Below are 14,575 nucleotides of genomic sequence, written 5' to 3'. Positions count from 1 at the left end.
TAATTTTCAGGGATAGGTGAGGCAGAAACCAAGGAGTTGGGAATGGTGAATGAACCCAAAGAAAAGCCTTTGGAAGCCCCTCATTAAAAATGTATATTGCTAAGGAAACCGTGGATAACAAAAGCCAAAAAGGAAATAACCTTCTTATTAAGAGTTTTCCACCGTGTGTTAACATCTTCAAGTTCATGTTCCAGACGCTCGGTGCTAGTACTTTTAGCCGCACTCTGAATCAGGCCTTGGCCTAACCAGTTTACCTCTTGTTGCTTAGCATGCAAGGATTCAATTTCTTCTTTCTGGAACACCTACAGTTAGAACACATCATATGTGAGCCATTTTACCTCAAGCTGCTAAAATGTAAATAATCGCATGGAAAACCCTTACAGAACAACAGTATGCTGGAAACTATCTTTGAGGTACAATATTAGGTGAAAATGCTAGTTTGGTCATTGCAGTTCAGGGTGTATGTGAAGCACATTAGTTCAACTCCCTATCTAGGGTGGCCAGTGACAGCACTCCAAAAAAACAGACATTGAGATACACATGAAGTCACAGATGCTATGGCAGCAGTGTAACATGATGCAGCATGGTAAAGATGATAGAGCACAGGCCTGGGAATCAGGAGGTCATGGGTTCTAATCCAGGCTCCACCGCTTGTCTAATGTTTGACCTTGGACAAGTCACTTCACTTCTCTGAGCTTCAATTACCTCATTTGTAAAATGGGGATTAAGTTTATGAGCCCCATGTGGGACAGGGACTGTGTTCAACTTGATTTGCTTATACCTACTTCAATGCTTAGTAAAGTGACTGGCACATAATAAGCATTTAAATACCTCAATTATTATTATTCTGATAATATGTGTCATAACCATTGCTATTTTTATTATAGTTCACCTAATTCCACTGAATCAGCCGGAACCTAGAGCATTTTTCTGGGTACCCTATCCCCCCAACAATCACTCCAGAGTAATCACATTTTTGTGTGCTTTTTAATGGTATTTGTTAAGTGCTTACGTAACAAGGGCTCACTCACTGTTCGAAGCGCTGTAGGTTGGACACAGTCCATGTACTTAATCTGGCTGAGTCATAATCCCCATTTTGCAGATGAGGTAACTGAGGCACAGAGAAGTGACTTGCACAAGGTCATACTGCAGATATTAGAACCCAGGTCCTTCTGACTCCCGGGCCCATGCTCTATTCACTAGGCCAGGCTTCTTCTCATGTTACCCTTCCAGGTCCTTCTAATTCATTCATTCAATTGTATTTATTGAGCACTTACTGTGTGCAGAGCACTGTACTAAGCACTTGGGAAGTACAAGTTCTAATCATGGCTAGCTCTTTCAAGACATGCAACTCAGCAGCAGAAGTCGATCAAGGGAGTCTGGGCAGTGAAATTAGACCAAATACATACTGAACAGTACATGGACCACCTGAAAATTGGTTTGTTTTCAGAACTGGAAAGAACTGGATGCCTGGACACTCTATCCCTATATGATCCTAATTCTTCCTCCTTTTCCCACAATCTTTAAATATTCTTTATATGCCTCTCACCACCATTACAATGCCACCTAGTCTATGCTTTGCTCTTATCTTTCCTCAATCATATTTATTGAGCACTTACTGTGTGCAGAGCACTGTACTAAGCACTTGGAAGAGTACAATACCACAATATAACAGACACATTTCCTACCTATAATGAGCTTACAGTCTAGAGGGGGAGCTGTTTCGGACCCCTTGTTCAGAGTCCTTCCTCCTGCCTGAAACTTTCGGTCCTTTAAAGTTTTCCTGTTCACAGAGCTAGCTCCATCATCACAGCCCTTCTGAAACCACATGTTCCCCAGAAGCCTTCTGTGATCATTTTTTCTTCATCCCAGGTTATATAACCCTTATATTACTTTGGCACTCCTCCAACAATTAAGCTTGCATCACGTTTGACGTATAAACTTAAATATACTCTACTGTTTAAGAATTCATTCATCTACATATCCACTTTTCCTTTGTAAATTATTTTATGTCTGTCTCCAACTAAATTCTACTGTGTTCTCTCCCAAGGGCTTAGTAAAACGTTCTACACACAGTAAATTCTCAATAAATACGAATGACTGGCTCCATGCTTCTTGTAGTCAGCGAATGTGTCTATGCTTCTGTTGAACTTACCCAAGTGTTTATACAATATGTTGAACTCAATAAATATTATTACTATTATTACAGTATCCACAAATGCTTTCAACACATAGCTACAAAATAATGGTAATGTTTGCAGTCGGACTTAATCAAGTGCATTTATTGCGAGCTTACTGTTTAGAGAGTACTGTACTAAGCTCTTGGGAGAATACAATATAACAGAGCTGACAGATGCATTCTCTACCCACAAGGAGCTAATGGTCTAGAAGATAATACAAAGAATACCAATTGCTTAAACTTAGAGGATGAAAAGTTTGGTAATCTATCTATATATTCTATTTATCCTAGGCATTGTAGAATAAGGATACATCATAGATAGGCACATAAACCTTTTATAGTATTAGAGTTGAAATTAAAGAACAATTCAAGTAATAAATGATTGAAAATCATATCAAAAATGACCCTGAAAAAATGCAGAGAGTGATAGGGGGTAAATGATTCAGACATTTCCATTATTAACGAGGAATAAAATTTGATAAATGCTTCTGTGCTCCAGATTCACTGAACCCAGCTTATTGACCAATTACATTTCAATTTCATGAAATTAAGTAAAATTGTAAAGTAAATATAGACTCCTAGAGTTCTCTGAACTATTGGAAAAAATGTAAGGAATTTGAAGTATGGAATGGAAAGTATAATTTAGCCCAGAGATAAGTAGGGAGATTGGAGCAAGGCCAGAAAGTTAGGCTACGGCATTATGATTCCACTGTTTTTACAAAATGCCCTCTAAATTATGTCTATTAGAGGCGAATAGGTGCACAACAAGATTGAGTCAACAAGCACAAAATTTTAAAAAATGGAAAGACTACCCAATCTTAACTCTAACATTTTGCATCACCTTCTAATGTTTGGGGAAAGTTTTGTTTCCCCCAAACATTCCATTTGATAAATTCCCAGAAGAAGAAAAACCCAGAGTGAAACCTGCTCCCCCTTCCCAGCCTGAAGATGATGTGCAGTTTGTTTATTTTTTTCCTCTTATCCCTTTAGTTTTCTATAGAGAATGCTCTGAACATCAGGGGAGAAATGCTTTGTACATTCATTTCACACAAGAAGATGGTAATCCCTTCTCATCTATTTTTAGTAAAATATTTCAAATGACCAACAGCTTTGAGGGCATATTAAAGGATCTGAGAGAACACTCCTCCAGGGTAAACCATTTCATGAACAGAACTGCTGAGGTACTTCTCTAAAACTACCTAAATGCCATATCTCCCAATGGAAATACAATATCCTTGATAGATTTCTTTTCAAATTCAGTCCATAAACACACACATGTTGTACAAACAGAAGCTTAAAATACACTAAAATAATCTCTGAGGCAAAGTTTACCAGAAGGACTCGGCAAAACCCCTAAAATAGCTAAAAAGTTCAGAGTGGAATGGAAAAAATTATAGACTTAACAAACAACCTCTACTTACCACAGAGCTTCACTCTTTACTTTCTTACCTCCCTCACCACTCAGGAAAAGTTAGTAAATGGATAACTTACAAAATAGCCACTACGACCTCAAAACTTTCTGACAAAATTCAGAGAAACAATTCTGAAACACTGCAAACAAGCCATTAATTTGGTTCCTCTTTGAGCCCCAACAATCTGATATTGTGTGTTGCACCTTGACAAGTAAGAATGGTCAAGCTACATAAATCCAATATTACTGGTCTTGAAGACAATGGCAGTGCCTTTAACCACAATTTGTGTAAAACCCTAATGGAACATAAATTCACAGTGGAAACACTCCAAATGAAGGGGAACAGGCACCATCTGGACAATAAATATCAGGGCACCCAACAGCTGGGAATAATCAGCCATGACAGAAATTGCCCCCAATCAATTCATTAAAATAACCAACTCTCAAATTTCTGGCATCTTGTAGTATGTTATGAAAATTCCTTCAAACACACACACACACACACACGGAGAAATAAAAGGCTAGACTGATAACAAAATGACTCTTTTAGGGGTGCTGTGCCAGTAACTCTTGAGAGCCATATTTCTGCTCATTTACCTGAACTGATAGTAAGCCAGTGCAGAGAGTCTCCAAAGTTTCTTGCTGTGGCTTTGAGGTCCAGGCATCTGCTTTATTTCTTGCTGGGGTGGTTTGGGGACAGCACTTCTTATGGACTAACTCCATCTCCTCAGCAGAAAGAGGTTCTTCTTTGGATGGTAGACTGGATCCTTTGGACTCATATTGCATCACCTTTTCTATTAAATCTGTCCTATTGCCATCTATATACTTCACTGCCACATCAGTAAAGGAGTCATCTGTATCAGGAGGAAGATCACCCACTGATTCCCTATCCTTTGCTTTAATTTGTGTTTCCTTTGGTTCATCAAGCATGTTCGTCTTTTCCACTTTGTGGTCCGAAACACATTGATCCTTTCTGTCATTTCGCCACAGTGGTACATCATGCTTTATGGTGGCCTCTTTCAAAATACTCTGAGTAGGGCAGCATTGCCCTCGTGGATCTCTCTGCTCATGTGCATACTTCTGTGGACTATCTAGATTTGTCTTTTCTGGTTGTGGATCATTGTGTAAAGTAAATTTGGTGTTTTCATTGGGGTAGATGAGGGTACAGGAGAGCAATGGAATTTTCTGTTCACTAGTGGAATTGACAGAAAAAAATGGTCCATGCCGGTCTGCAATACGGATATCTTCGGCTGAAGATAAACTTCGGATTTGATCTGGGTTCCCTGTGGAAAGATCCTGTTTTTCTTCCCTTTCTGTTGGGGGACTACATAAACCAGAATCGTCCTCTTCTGAGGTTAAGGAATTAGTGCCCCATCGACACTTACTTGACTTGGCTAGATCTAACCCATCAGAATATTCAGCGAATGAGCCTTCATTCTTGCTGGCACATTCTGCAAAATTGGGAGGAACAAATATTCTCCAGGATCGCCTATGTTCTTTCCTCTCTGTGTGTGACTTGGCTTTAGGTAACCCTGTAGTCCGAATTATATCACTGTTTAATTTGAGTGCATCAAAAATCACTTTTTCATCTAATTTGTGAGCTTCCCTGCCTCTTAACTCAGACACACTAGAAGAAGTAAGGGCACCATTAGAACACAAAGTACTAACATCCAGTGTTCTGTGACTGTAAGGTAAAGTCCGATCGGTAAAATGCCTCGAGGACAGGCTGCCTTTAGACCCAGAGTCAATCTGCTCATTCAGCCTAACGGTATCATAGATTGAGCGCTGAGGAACATAACAGTCCTCAATATTTAGATCCTCCTCTTCTTCCCCCTTCCCCACACAGGGGGGATTCTGACGTAAACAGTCTGGCCTGCTAAGTGGCTTACCCATTTCTTACTATTGTGCCTCTTGCTCCAGGAAGTAGGATGTAAGATGAAGTATATTTTTAAAATGACTCTTCAGACTTAAATAATTACTGTCTTTAGGATAAAGACCCATACACATAGGTGACATATGCCATAATTTATGAGGTGATTAAGGTCACGGTCAGTGCATTAGTGTAAATGCAACTTTACCTGGCTGTGTTTTAGAATTACTCTAAAATATAAAGTGCTTCAATAACAGTTCAGAATTCTTCCAAAAAGCCTTACATATACACAGATGAGCATCTCTCTCTCTCTCTCTCACACACACACAAATATTCTGATGCACACATATCCAGATACTAAAATTGACTATAACACTTCTAATATTCCATCAGGCAGTTCATTTCTTTTTGCAGGTCACAATTTGCATCTGAAACCTCCAGATTAAACCTTCCAAATGAATAAGCAGTGTAGCAGGCAGCACATTATCTTCTGCAGGGCACTGATTAACTGTAATCCATTTAAATGGCTTGCACAATTCCATCTCCTTTATAAATAAGACATGGTTCAGAAACTTAAAAGAAAAACACAGTAGCTGGGTATGGTTTAGACCAAGGCACAGAACAAGTCTTCGGGGAGAAATAAGTTAAATCTAACATGGTACGAAAAATAAAATAGTCCTTTACTTATTTTTTTTTGGCAGTAGCTATAAATAACCATGATTCAAAAGGCAGTTTTTCCTTCTTCCCATATTAAGCTCCTTTGTGGCGTACTCAAGAACTCCCAAAGAAAAATACAGCGTTCTGGATTTCCAGGCCAGTACAATCAAGCATCCCTTTAAAGCAAACAGAAAATAGTTTCTCCTTCAAAAATGCACCATTTGAAGATTTTGATTCAAAGTACTCCCCTTGAGAAGGTTTATCCTGCCGAAGGCAACTGCAGAGTCGAAAAGCTTCAGCTTATTTTTCTAAGGCACTGCACAACTCATACTGAGTTAAAATTCTACGACTTATCTCTATCCTGTAGCAAACAGACTGTGGTTCCAATTTCATCTTCGCTTGAAACTGCAGCTGGAGACAAGGCGGCATAAAAGCAGCTCCAGGAGTGACCGTCTCCGTGTGTACTATCCAGTGTAGTAGATAAGCTTCTCAGCTCTCCCTGGTTTCTTATGATCCGGCAGGCATTCTCCCAACAGTGAGCTTAAAGAAACGCCCTTTTTATTCTCCAGGCAACATCTGCTACTAGCCCATTTGTGCTCTGGGTATTCTTCTTCGCCAGCGTCCGTAGATGCCTGACCCCTCAGCTCTCTCTCCCACTCGCATTTTCTACTCTCCTATGACTTAACTTCTTAGTCATCTTTTCACTTTTACCGTTTGTCTCGTCTCTGAGGGAGACTGAGCTATTGCGGTGGGAGGTACCTACAGCCTCAAAACCCTGAAATGCAACAAGCTGGCGGGCAGTGACATCATTCAACTCTGAAAGAATTCCTTAATTCTGAAGAACAGGAGACGGTGTTCTGGAGAACCCGGTTAATTGATTCAAAATGTGGAAATCTATAGCAGACTGCTGAGCCAGGTAACCTGACACCACAACCTCCACCAAATTTCCATAACATTTTTTAAACGTGCAGAAAACCACAGCAATCGCTTCAGTGTATATATAAAAACAAAACAAAAAATCTTGCCCAACACCAGCCTTTAACTTGAATTGGAATCTAAATTCACACTTAGACTGTTAAAAATATCTGCAGAAGTGTCCTGTCAGCAGGGCAGTTCACAACCTATTTTCTCATGTCCTTTTAAAGTCTGAGTTTAAAGCCATGAAACGGAACGCATTGTTTCTTAAATAGTAGACCGGCCATACACAAACTCCTTCCTCAGCAGCACTGACATGAATGCTATTATTTACTGGAAGTATATGCTGCTCCTGAGGTCAGTGGAAGTGCTGACCACAAGTCAAGAGCAAATATGGCTCTGGATAACAAGGCACTGCATACCAAAGGAGATTTATCAGTTAAATTATAAAAATCCACATCTTCCATCACTTGGAAAGAAAAACAGGAAGCCAAATCTTGACTTTCTGGGAGAAATTTTAAATTCTAGTAGAGAGAGGATGATTTACACAGAAAACCTTACAATCAACAGGATGAGTAGGTTCTGCATAACAAAAACACTTGTTTTCTCTGAGAAATGTATGTTGTCACAGTAGGAAAAAAATTTAAACAAAATACCAACCCCTTGAGTATCATGCTCAAAACAAAATAAGCCACATGTTATTCCCAAACACACATTCAATGGGTCACAGCTAAGGAAGCAAAAGCACTCTGCTGTGCTTTTGCTAACACCTTTCTGAAAAGAGTTTCTGAGATGAATCTGAAAATGTTTACCAAAAGCTATATGTGTAAAGTTAGAATTAAATCTATTTTGCCATTCCTGACAGAAGACCTAAAGTCTTTTTTGTAAGCTGACCCTTAAAAGATGGACATAGTTAATAATAATAATAATAATAATGGCATTTATTAAGTGCTTACTATGTGCAAAGCACTGTTCTAAGCTCTGGGGAGGTTACAAGGTGATCAAATTGTCCCATGGAGGGCTCACAGTCTTCATCCCCATTTTACAGATGAGGTAACTGAGGCACAGAGAAGTTAAGTGACTTGCCCAAAGTCACACAGCTGACAATTGGCAGAGCCAGGTTTTGAACCCATGACCTCTGACTCCAAAGCCCATGCTCTTTTCCACTGATCCACGCTGCTTCTCTAGTTAATATTCAATAACAATATTAATGGTGTACACTATAACCCTTCTTTTAAGTGCCTGTGTCCACCACTGTTCCTGTTTCTGAGGTGGGGAATTTTTATCTTCAAAAAGGACCAAAGATTTGAATGGACATGTTTTGAAGATTCTAGAATATACCGGCATTCACTAAACATGAAATATTAGTAAAAATGTCTATCAAAGTGAACACAGTATCCAGGCAATGTAAGTCCAGCATTTAAAACTAGTTTGTCCATCTGAGGCTACTGATGGAGCAGGAGGTGGAGGAATTCATCTGTGTCACCCTTCTTCTCTCCTCCTCCTCCCCTCACCATCCCCTCATCCCTCTGCCCTTCCCCCTTCCCCTCCCCACAGCACTTGTGTATATTTGAACATATTTATTACTCTATTTATTTTATTAATGTGTATATAGCTATAATTCTATTTATTCTGTTGGTTGTGGACACTTGTCTACTTGTTTTCGGGTTTTTTGGTCTGTCTCCCCCTTCTAGACTGTGAGCCCATTGCTGGGTAGGCACCATCTCTATATATTGCCGATCTGTACTTCCCAAGTGCTTAGTACAGTGTTCTGCACACAATAAGCGCTCAATAAATATGATTGAATGAATGAATTCTCCCACTCACCTAGCCTGTGCTCCCTTTTAAAGAAGACTGAAAAGGTCTCACAATAGAACAGGGCCCTGGCATTACTGCGCATAATATAACCACTCCTTTGCCTCTAGGCACATCCAGGGCCATGTTATTTCTAGTACAGCAGTGGAGCTCCAGGCCTTACATCTCTCCCAGAAAAATCCTGGTGGGCTGGTGGGGTCTATAGTAACTGCAGTACATTCAGTGTTTCACTGTATCGATAGCACTCCCCAACCCCAAATTAAAACAGCCTATTTTTCTATTGTATGGGGCTGGGGTAGAACAGGGTGATGTGGTGGTGTGGAGGGGGAATGTTAAAGATGTCCAAAAGCTTTAAGTATTCTCCCATCCATGAAGAGCTCGTGCCTACAAACTCTACTATATTACACTTTTCCAAATGTTTAGTACAGTAAACTGCACACAGCAAGCATTCAATACATGTCACTGATTGATTATAAGTTCCTTTCAATCATCCCAATTCTGTGTAAAGAGATGAAGTTACTTCTGTGAGGCTTGAACACAATGTTTTTTTTCATTTTACATCTCCCACATTCTGAGCCTACCTACACTAGAAGAGTTCTGCTACCTTGGCACAAACTGGGCTGCATGCCAGGAAACTACAGGAAAAAAAACACTTGGGCTTCAGGATATAATAGGACAGGGATGTGTGCGGTATCTTGGGTCCTCCCAGATGGGACAATCTTGGGCTAGAAGTGACATGGCCTAGTGAAAAGAGCATGGATCTGAAAGCCTAATCCCAGCTCTGTCACTTGCTTGCTATGTGACCCTGGGTAAGTCCATCAATCAATCAATCATATTTATTGAGTGCATAGTGTATACAGAGCACTGTACTAAGGATTTGGGAGAGTACAATATAACAGTTGGTATGTTGACACATTCCGGGCCCATGAGTTTAGAATCTAGAGGGGTATACAGACATTAATATAAATAGATAAATGAAAGATATGCTCATAAGTGCTGTGGGACTGAGGGAAGGGTGAAAAAAGGGTGCAAATCCAAGTGCAAAGGTGAAACAGAAGGGAGGGGAAGATGAGGAAATGAGGGCTTAGTTGGGGAAGGCCAGTTGGAGGAGCTGTGCTTTTAATAAGTTTTGAAGGTGGGGAGAATGACCATCTGTCAGATATGAAGAGGGTGTGCCTTGCTGGCCAAAGGCAGGATGTGGGCAAGAGGTCAGCAATGAGACAGATGAGTTCGAGGTACAGTGAGTAGGTATGGCATTAGAGGAGCTAAATGTGTGGACTGGGTTGTGGTCGGAAATCAGGGAGGTAAGGTAGGAGTAGACAAGGTGATCGAGAGCTTAAAAGACTATGGTAAGGAGTTTCTGTTTGACGTGGAGGTGGATGGGGCAACCACTGGAAGGTTCTTGAGGAGTGGGGAAACATGGACAATGTTTTTGAAGAAATATGATCTGAGCAGCAGAGTGAAATATGGACTGCAGTGGACAGAGTCAGGAGGCAGGGAGGTGAGCAAGAAGGCCGATGCAGTAATCAAGGCAGGATAGACTAAATGCTGGAATTAAGTGACTTACCATCTCTATGCCTAGGTTTCCTCAACTGTAAAATGAGGATTCCATTCCTGTTCTCCCTCCTATTTAGTCTGTGAGCCTTATGTGGACAGGGGCTGAGTTCTACTGCATTGTATCTAGCCACAACACTTAGTAATGTGCTTAACACATAATAAGCACTTAATAAATACCACAATTATTATTGTTATTATTTTACTATCATCATTAAGTATGGAAAAATACATATGACAGGTTAGGATGGAGGAGAGTTTATAATTCCTGATAAACAACTGTACTTGCAACTTCTTTCCTGCTTTAGTCCACTGTGCCACTCCAGAGCAGAGCCCTCAATCCTATGAAAGAAAGGGTAGCCTTCTAGTTGAACAACTGTTGGTCTTTTAATTCTTGTACCCAGGATCCAGTACTGGTAGTTGCAAAGAATCAGGAGTAAATGAATAGTTCTTAAATTATGAGCTTGATTTAATCGAAGCTATTGAAATGATGGAAAATTTGATTAACCATGCAAAAATATATCTTTTCTCTCACAACTATTTTCTGACTTCTGGGATAAAATGCAGAGTTAATAGTAACTAGATTCTATGTCATCTTTTTTTAGTATCTTTTTTCCCTTATATACTTAAATTCCATATCAGTTTTCCAAAAGATTCATCTTCTCTTTTCAATTCTGGTGACCACAGCTATTACAGAAAATACGGTTTCCAATCCCTACACAATTAAATGCAACCATGATATTAAACTGCATAAAATGGATATTAATCTTGAAGCCATCATCTCAGTTTTCCTAAATCAGAAAATAAACCACATTGGTATTAGTTAAAATGAATGGACATTCTTTTTAGAGCCACTTTACTTCTTCACACCCAGAGAAATCACATGATGATAAGGATGATGGTATTTGTTAAGCACTTACTATGTGCCAAGCACTGTTCTAAGCGCTGGGGTAGATACAAGCTAATCAGGGTGTCCCACCTGGGGCTCACAGTCTTAATCCCCATTTTACAGATGAGGGAACTGAGGCACAGAGAAGCGAAGTGACTTGCAAGTGAAGTGACTTGCCCAAAGCCACACAGTTGATAATGGTATTTGTATTTGTTTAGTGCTTACTATGTGCCAGGCACTGTTCTAAGCTCTGGGATAGATACAAGCTAATCAGGTTGGACACAGTGGGGCTCACTTAATCCCCATTTTGCACAGATGAGGTCACTCAGGCACAGAGGAGTTAAGTGACTTGCCCAAGGTCACACAGCAGACAAGTTGTGGACTCAGGATTAGAACCCAGGTACTTCTGACTCCCAGCCTGTATTCTATCCATTAGACTATGTTGTTTGTTAATACAAATTAGCATCACTCCTTCCTCTGTTCAGCCACAGCCCAGACACAGCAAAGCCCCCAAACAGTCCCAGTAAAACACAACCCCACCCCAACACAGCACAGCACAGTATAGCCCTAGTACAGCAAAACGGCAGCACAGCACAGCCCCACCTCAGTACAGCCACAGCACAGCACAGTCCCAACACAGCACAGCCGTAGCACAGCACAGTCCCTGAACAGCACAACCCCACCTCAGCACAGCCCCCAACACAGCCCCAGTACAGTACAACCCCGGGGCAGCACAACCCCAACTCAACAGTCATTCATTCAATCATATTTATTGAGCACTTACTGCGTGCAGAGCACTTAACTAAGTACTTGGGAAAGTACAATACTGCAATAAAGAGAGACAATCCCTGCCTACAATGACCTCACAGTCTAGAAAGGGGGAGACAGGCATCCATACAAATAAACAGACAACAATACAGATAAATAAAATTACAGATATATACATAAGTATTGTAGAGCAGGGAGAGGGGGGAAGAGCAAAGGGTGCATGTCAGGGCAACACAGAAAGGAGTGGGAGATCATCATCAACATCATCATCAATCGTATTTATTGAGTGCTTACTATGTGCAGAGCACTGTACTAAGCGCTTGGGAAGTACAAATTGGCAACATATAGAGACAGTCCCTACCCAACAGTGGGCTCACAGTCTAAAAGGGGGAGACAGAGAACAAAACCAAACATACTAACAGAATAAAATAAATAGGAGATGAGGAAAAGTGGGGCTTAGTCTGGGAAGGCCTGATATGGCCCAGACGCAGCCCAGCCCCAAAATAGCCCAGCCCCAACCCAACCTCAGCACAGCAAACCCCTATGAAGACACTAAGTGGCAGGGCTGGGATTAGAACTCACGACCTCTGACTCCCAAACCCGTGCTCTTTCCACTAAGCCACGCTCCTTCTCTATAATAATAATGGCATTTATTAAGCGCTTACTATGTGCCAAGCACTGCTCTAAGCACTGTGGAGGTTACAAGGTGATCATGTTGTCCCACGGGGGGCTCACAGTCTTAATCCCCATTTTACAGATGCGGTAACTGAGGCACAGAGAAGTTAGGTGACTTGTCCAAAGTCACACAGTGCTCGCTTTGGCAGCACATATACTAAAACTGGAATGATATAGAGAAGATTAGCATGGCCCTGCACAAGGATGACATGCAAATTCATGAAGAGTTCCATATTTTTCTATTTATTTTATTTTGTTAATATGTTTTGTTTTGTTGTCTGTTTCCCCCTTCTAGACTGTGAGACCGCTGTTGGGTAGGGACCGTTTCTATATGTTGCCAACTTGTACTTCACAAGCGCTTAGTGCAGTGCTCTGCACACAGTAAGCGCTCAATACGATTGAATGAATGAATGAATGAATTGGTGGAGTCAGAATTTGAACCCATGACCTCTGACTCCGTAGCCTGTGCTCTTTCCACTGAGCCACGCTGCTTCTCTGTCTTCAAATGTTGACAAAAACTGTATTTTACTTAACAGGTTTCAGCCTCCCTTTCCTCTCTACCCAATCTTGATGATCAGATTACTGCTCTCAACTCTACCCTCTCTACTCAGCTCGACTCCCTCGCTCCCCTTTCCCTTCGCCGCTCTCGCACCACTAACCCACAGCTCTGGATCACTGCCACTGTCCGCCTCCTTCGCTCTTATGCTTGAGCTCCTGAACGCTGCTGGCAAAAGACTAAACATCAAGCCAACCTCGTTCACTTCAAGTTTATTCTTTCCTGCCTTAACTCTGCCCTCTCCTCTGCCAGACAAAACTATTTCTCCTCCCTTATTGACACCCATGCCCATCATCCCCATCAGCTCTTCTGTACATTTAACTCCCTTCTCAGGCCCCCTGTTCCTCCCCCTCCTCCTTCCCGAACCCGCAACGATCTGGCCTCCTACTTCATTAATAAAATTAACTCCACCAGGTCTGAGCTCCCCAAAGTCACTCCTCCCCCCTTCTCCAAACCCCCCCCCCCCCCCCCCCCCCCCCCCCCCCCCCGCTCTCAACCCTCTCCGCTACTCTCCCATCCTTCCCAGCAGTATCCTCACATGAGATCTCCTCTCTCCTCTCAAGTGCTACTCCGGCGACCTGTTCATTCATTCATTCATTCAATCATATTTATTGAGCGCTTACTGTGTGCAGAGCACTGTACTAAGTGCTTGGGAAGTACAAATCGGTAACACATAGAGACAGTCCCTACCCAACAACGGGCTCCCAGGTTAGAAGGGGGAGACAGACAACGAAACAAAACAGGTAGAAAGGTGTTAATACCGTCAGAATAGATAGAACTATAGCTAAACACACATCATTAATAAAATAGAGTAATAAATCTGTACAAACATAAACAAGTGCTGTGGGGAGGGGAAGAGGGTAGGGCAGAGGGAGGGAGCAGTCGGGATAGGATGAGTACTAACGTGGTAGCGGTTTGAATGGAGAGGAAAGAGAGGATCTTGGCGATGTTGTGAAGTTGAGACCGGCAGGTTTTGGTGATGGATTGGATGTGTGGAGAGAATGAGAGAGCGGAGTCAATAATAATAATAATAATAATAATAATAATAATAATAATAATAATAATAATAATAGTATTTGTTAAGCATAACAGAACCTGCCGGTCTCAACTTCCCAACATCGCTAAGATCCTCTCCTCTCCATCCAAACCGCTACCACGTTAGTACAATCACTCATCCTAACCCAACTACTCCCTCCCTCTGCCCTACCCCCTTTCCCTCCCCACAGCACTTGTATATATTTGTCACTTTGCTTCTGACCCCATTCCCTCTCATCTTATGAAATCTC

The 14,575-nt window shown here is 41.4% G+C and overlaps 1 protein-coding gene and 1 non-coding gene across 24 annotated transcripts in view; one reads left to right on the top strand and one right to left on the bottom strand.

Annotated features, from left to right (window-relative positions):
• DST (dystonin) overlaps nucleotides 1–14,575 on the bottom strand; it is a 520,502-nt gene that overhangs the window by 95,358 nt on the left and 410,569 nt on the right. For all 23 annotated transcript variants that reach the window (XM_038771967.1, XM_038770518.1, XM_038770592.1 and 20 more), the window contains one exon: nucleotides 141–302. In XM_038771967.1, the coding sequence (XP_038627895.1) occupies nucleotides 141–302 (162 nt within the window). The remainder of the gene's footprint in view (nucleotides 1–140; nucleotides 303–14,575) is intronic.
• On the top strand, nucleotides 12,867–12,972 carry LOC119938246. Its single transcript, XR_005454382.1, has one exon. It is a non-coding gene; the product is annotated as a U6 spliceosomal RNA (small nuclear RNA).

The sequence above is a fragment of the Tachyglossus aculeatus genome, chromosome 1 (assembly GCF_015852505.1).
Source record: "Tachyglossus aculeatus isolate mTacAcu1 chromosome 1, mTacAcu1.pri, whole genome shotgun sequence".
NCBI lineage: Eukaryota > Metazoa > Chordata > Mammalia > Monotremata > Tachyglossidae > Tachyglossus > Tachyglossus aculeatus.
Note: the sequence above shows the minus strand (reverse complement) of the source record. Positions and strands in the feature narration are given on the sequence as shown.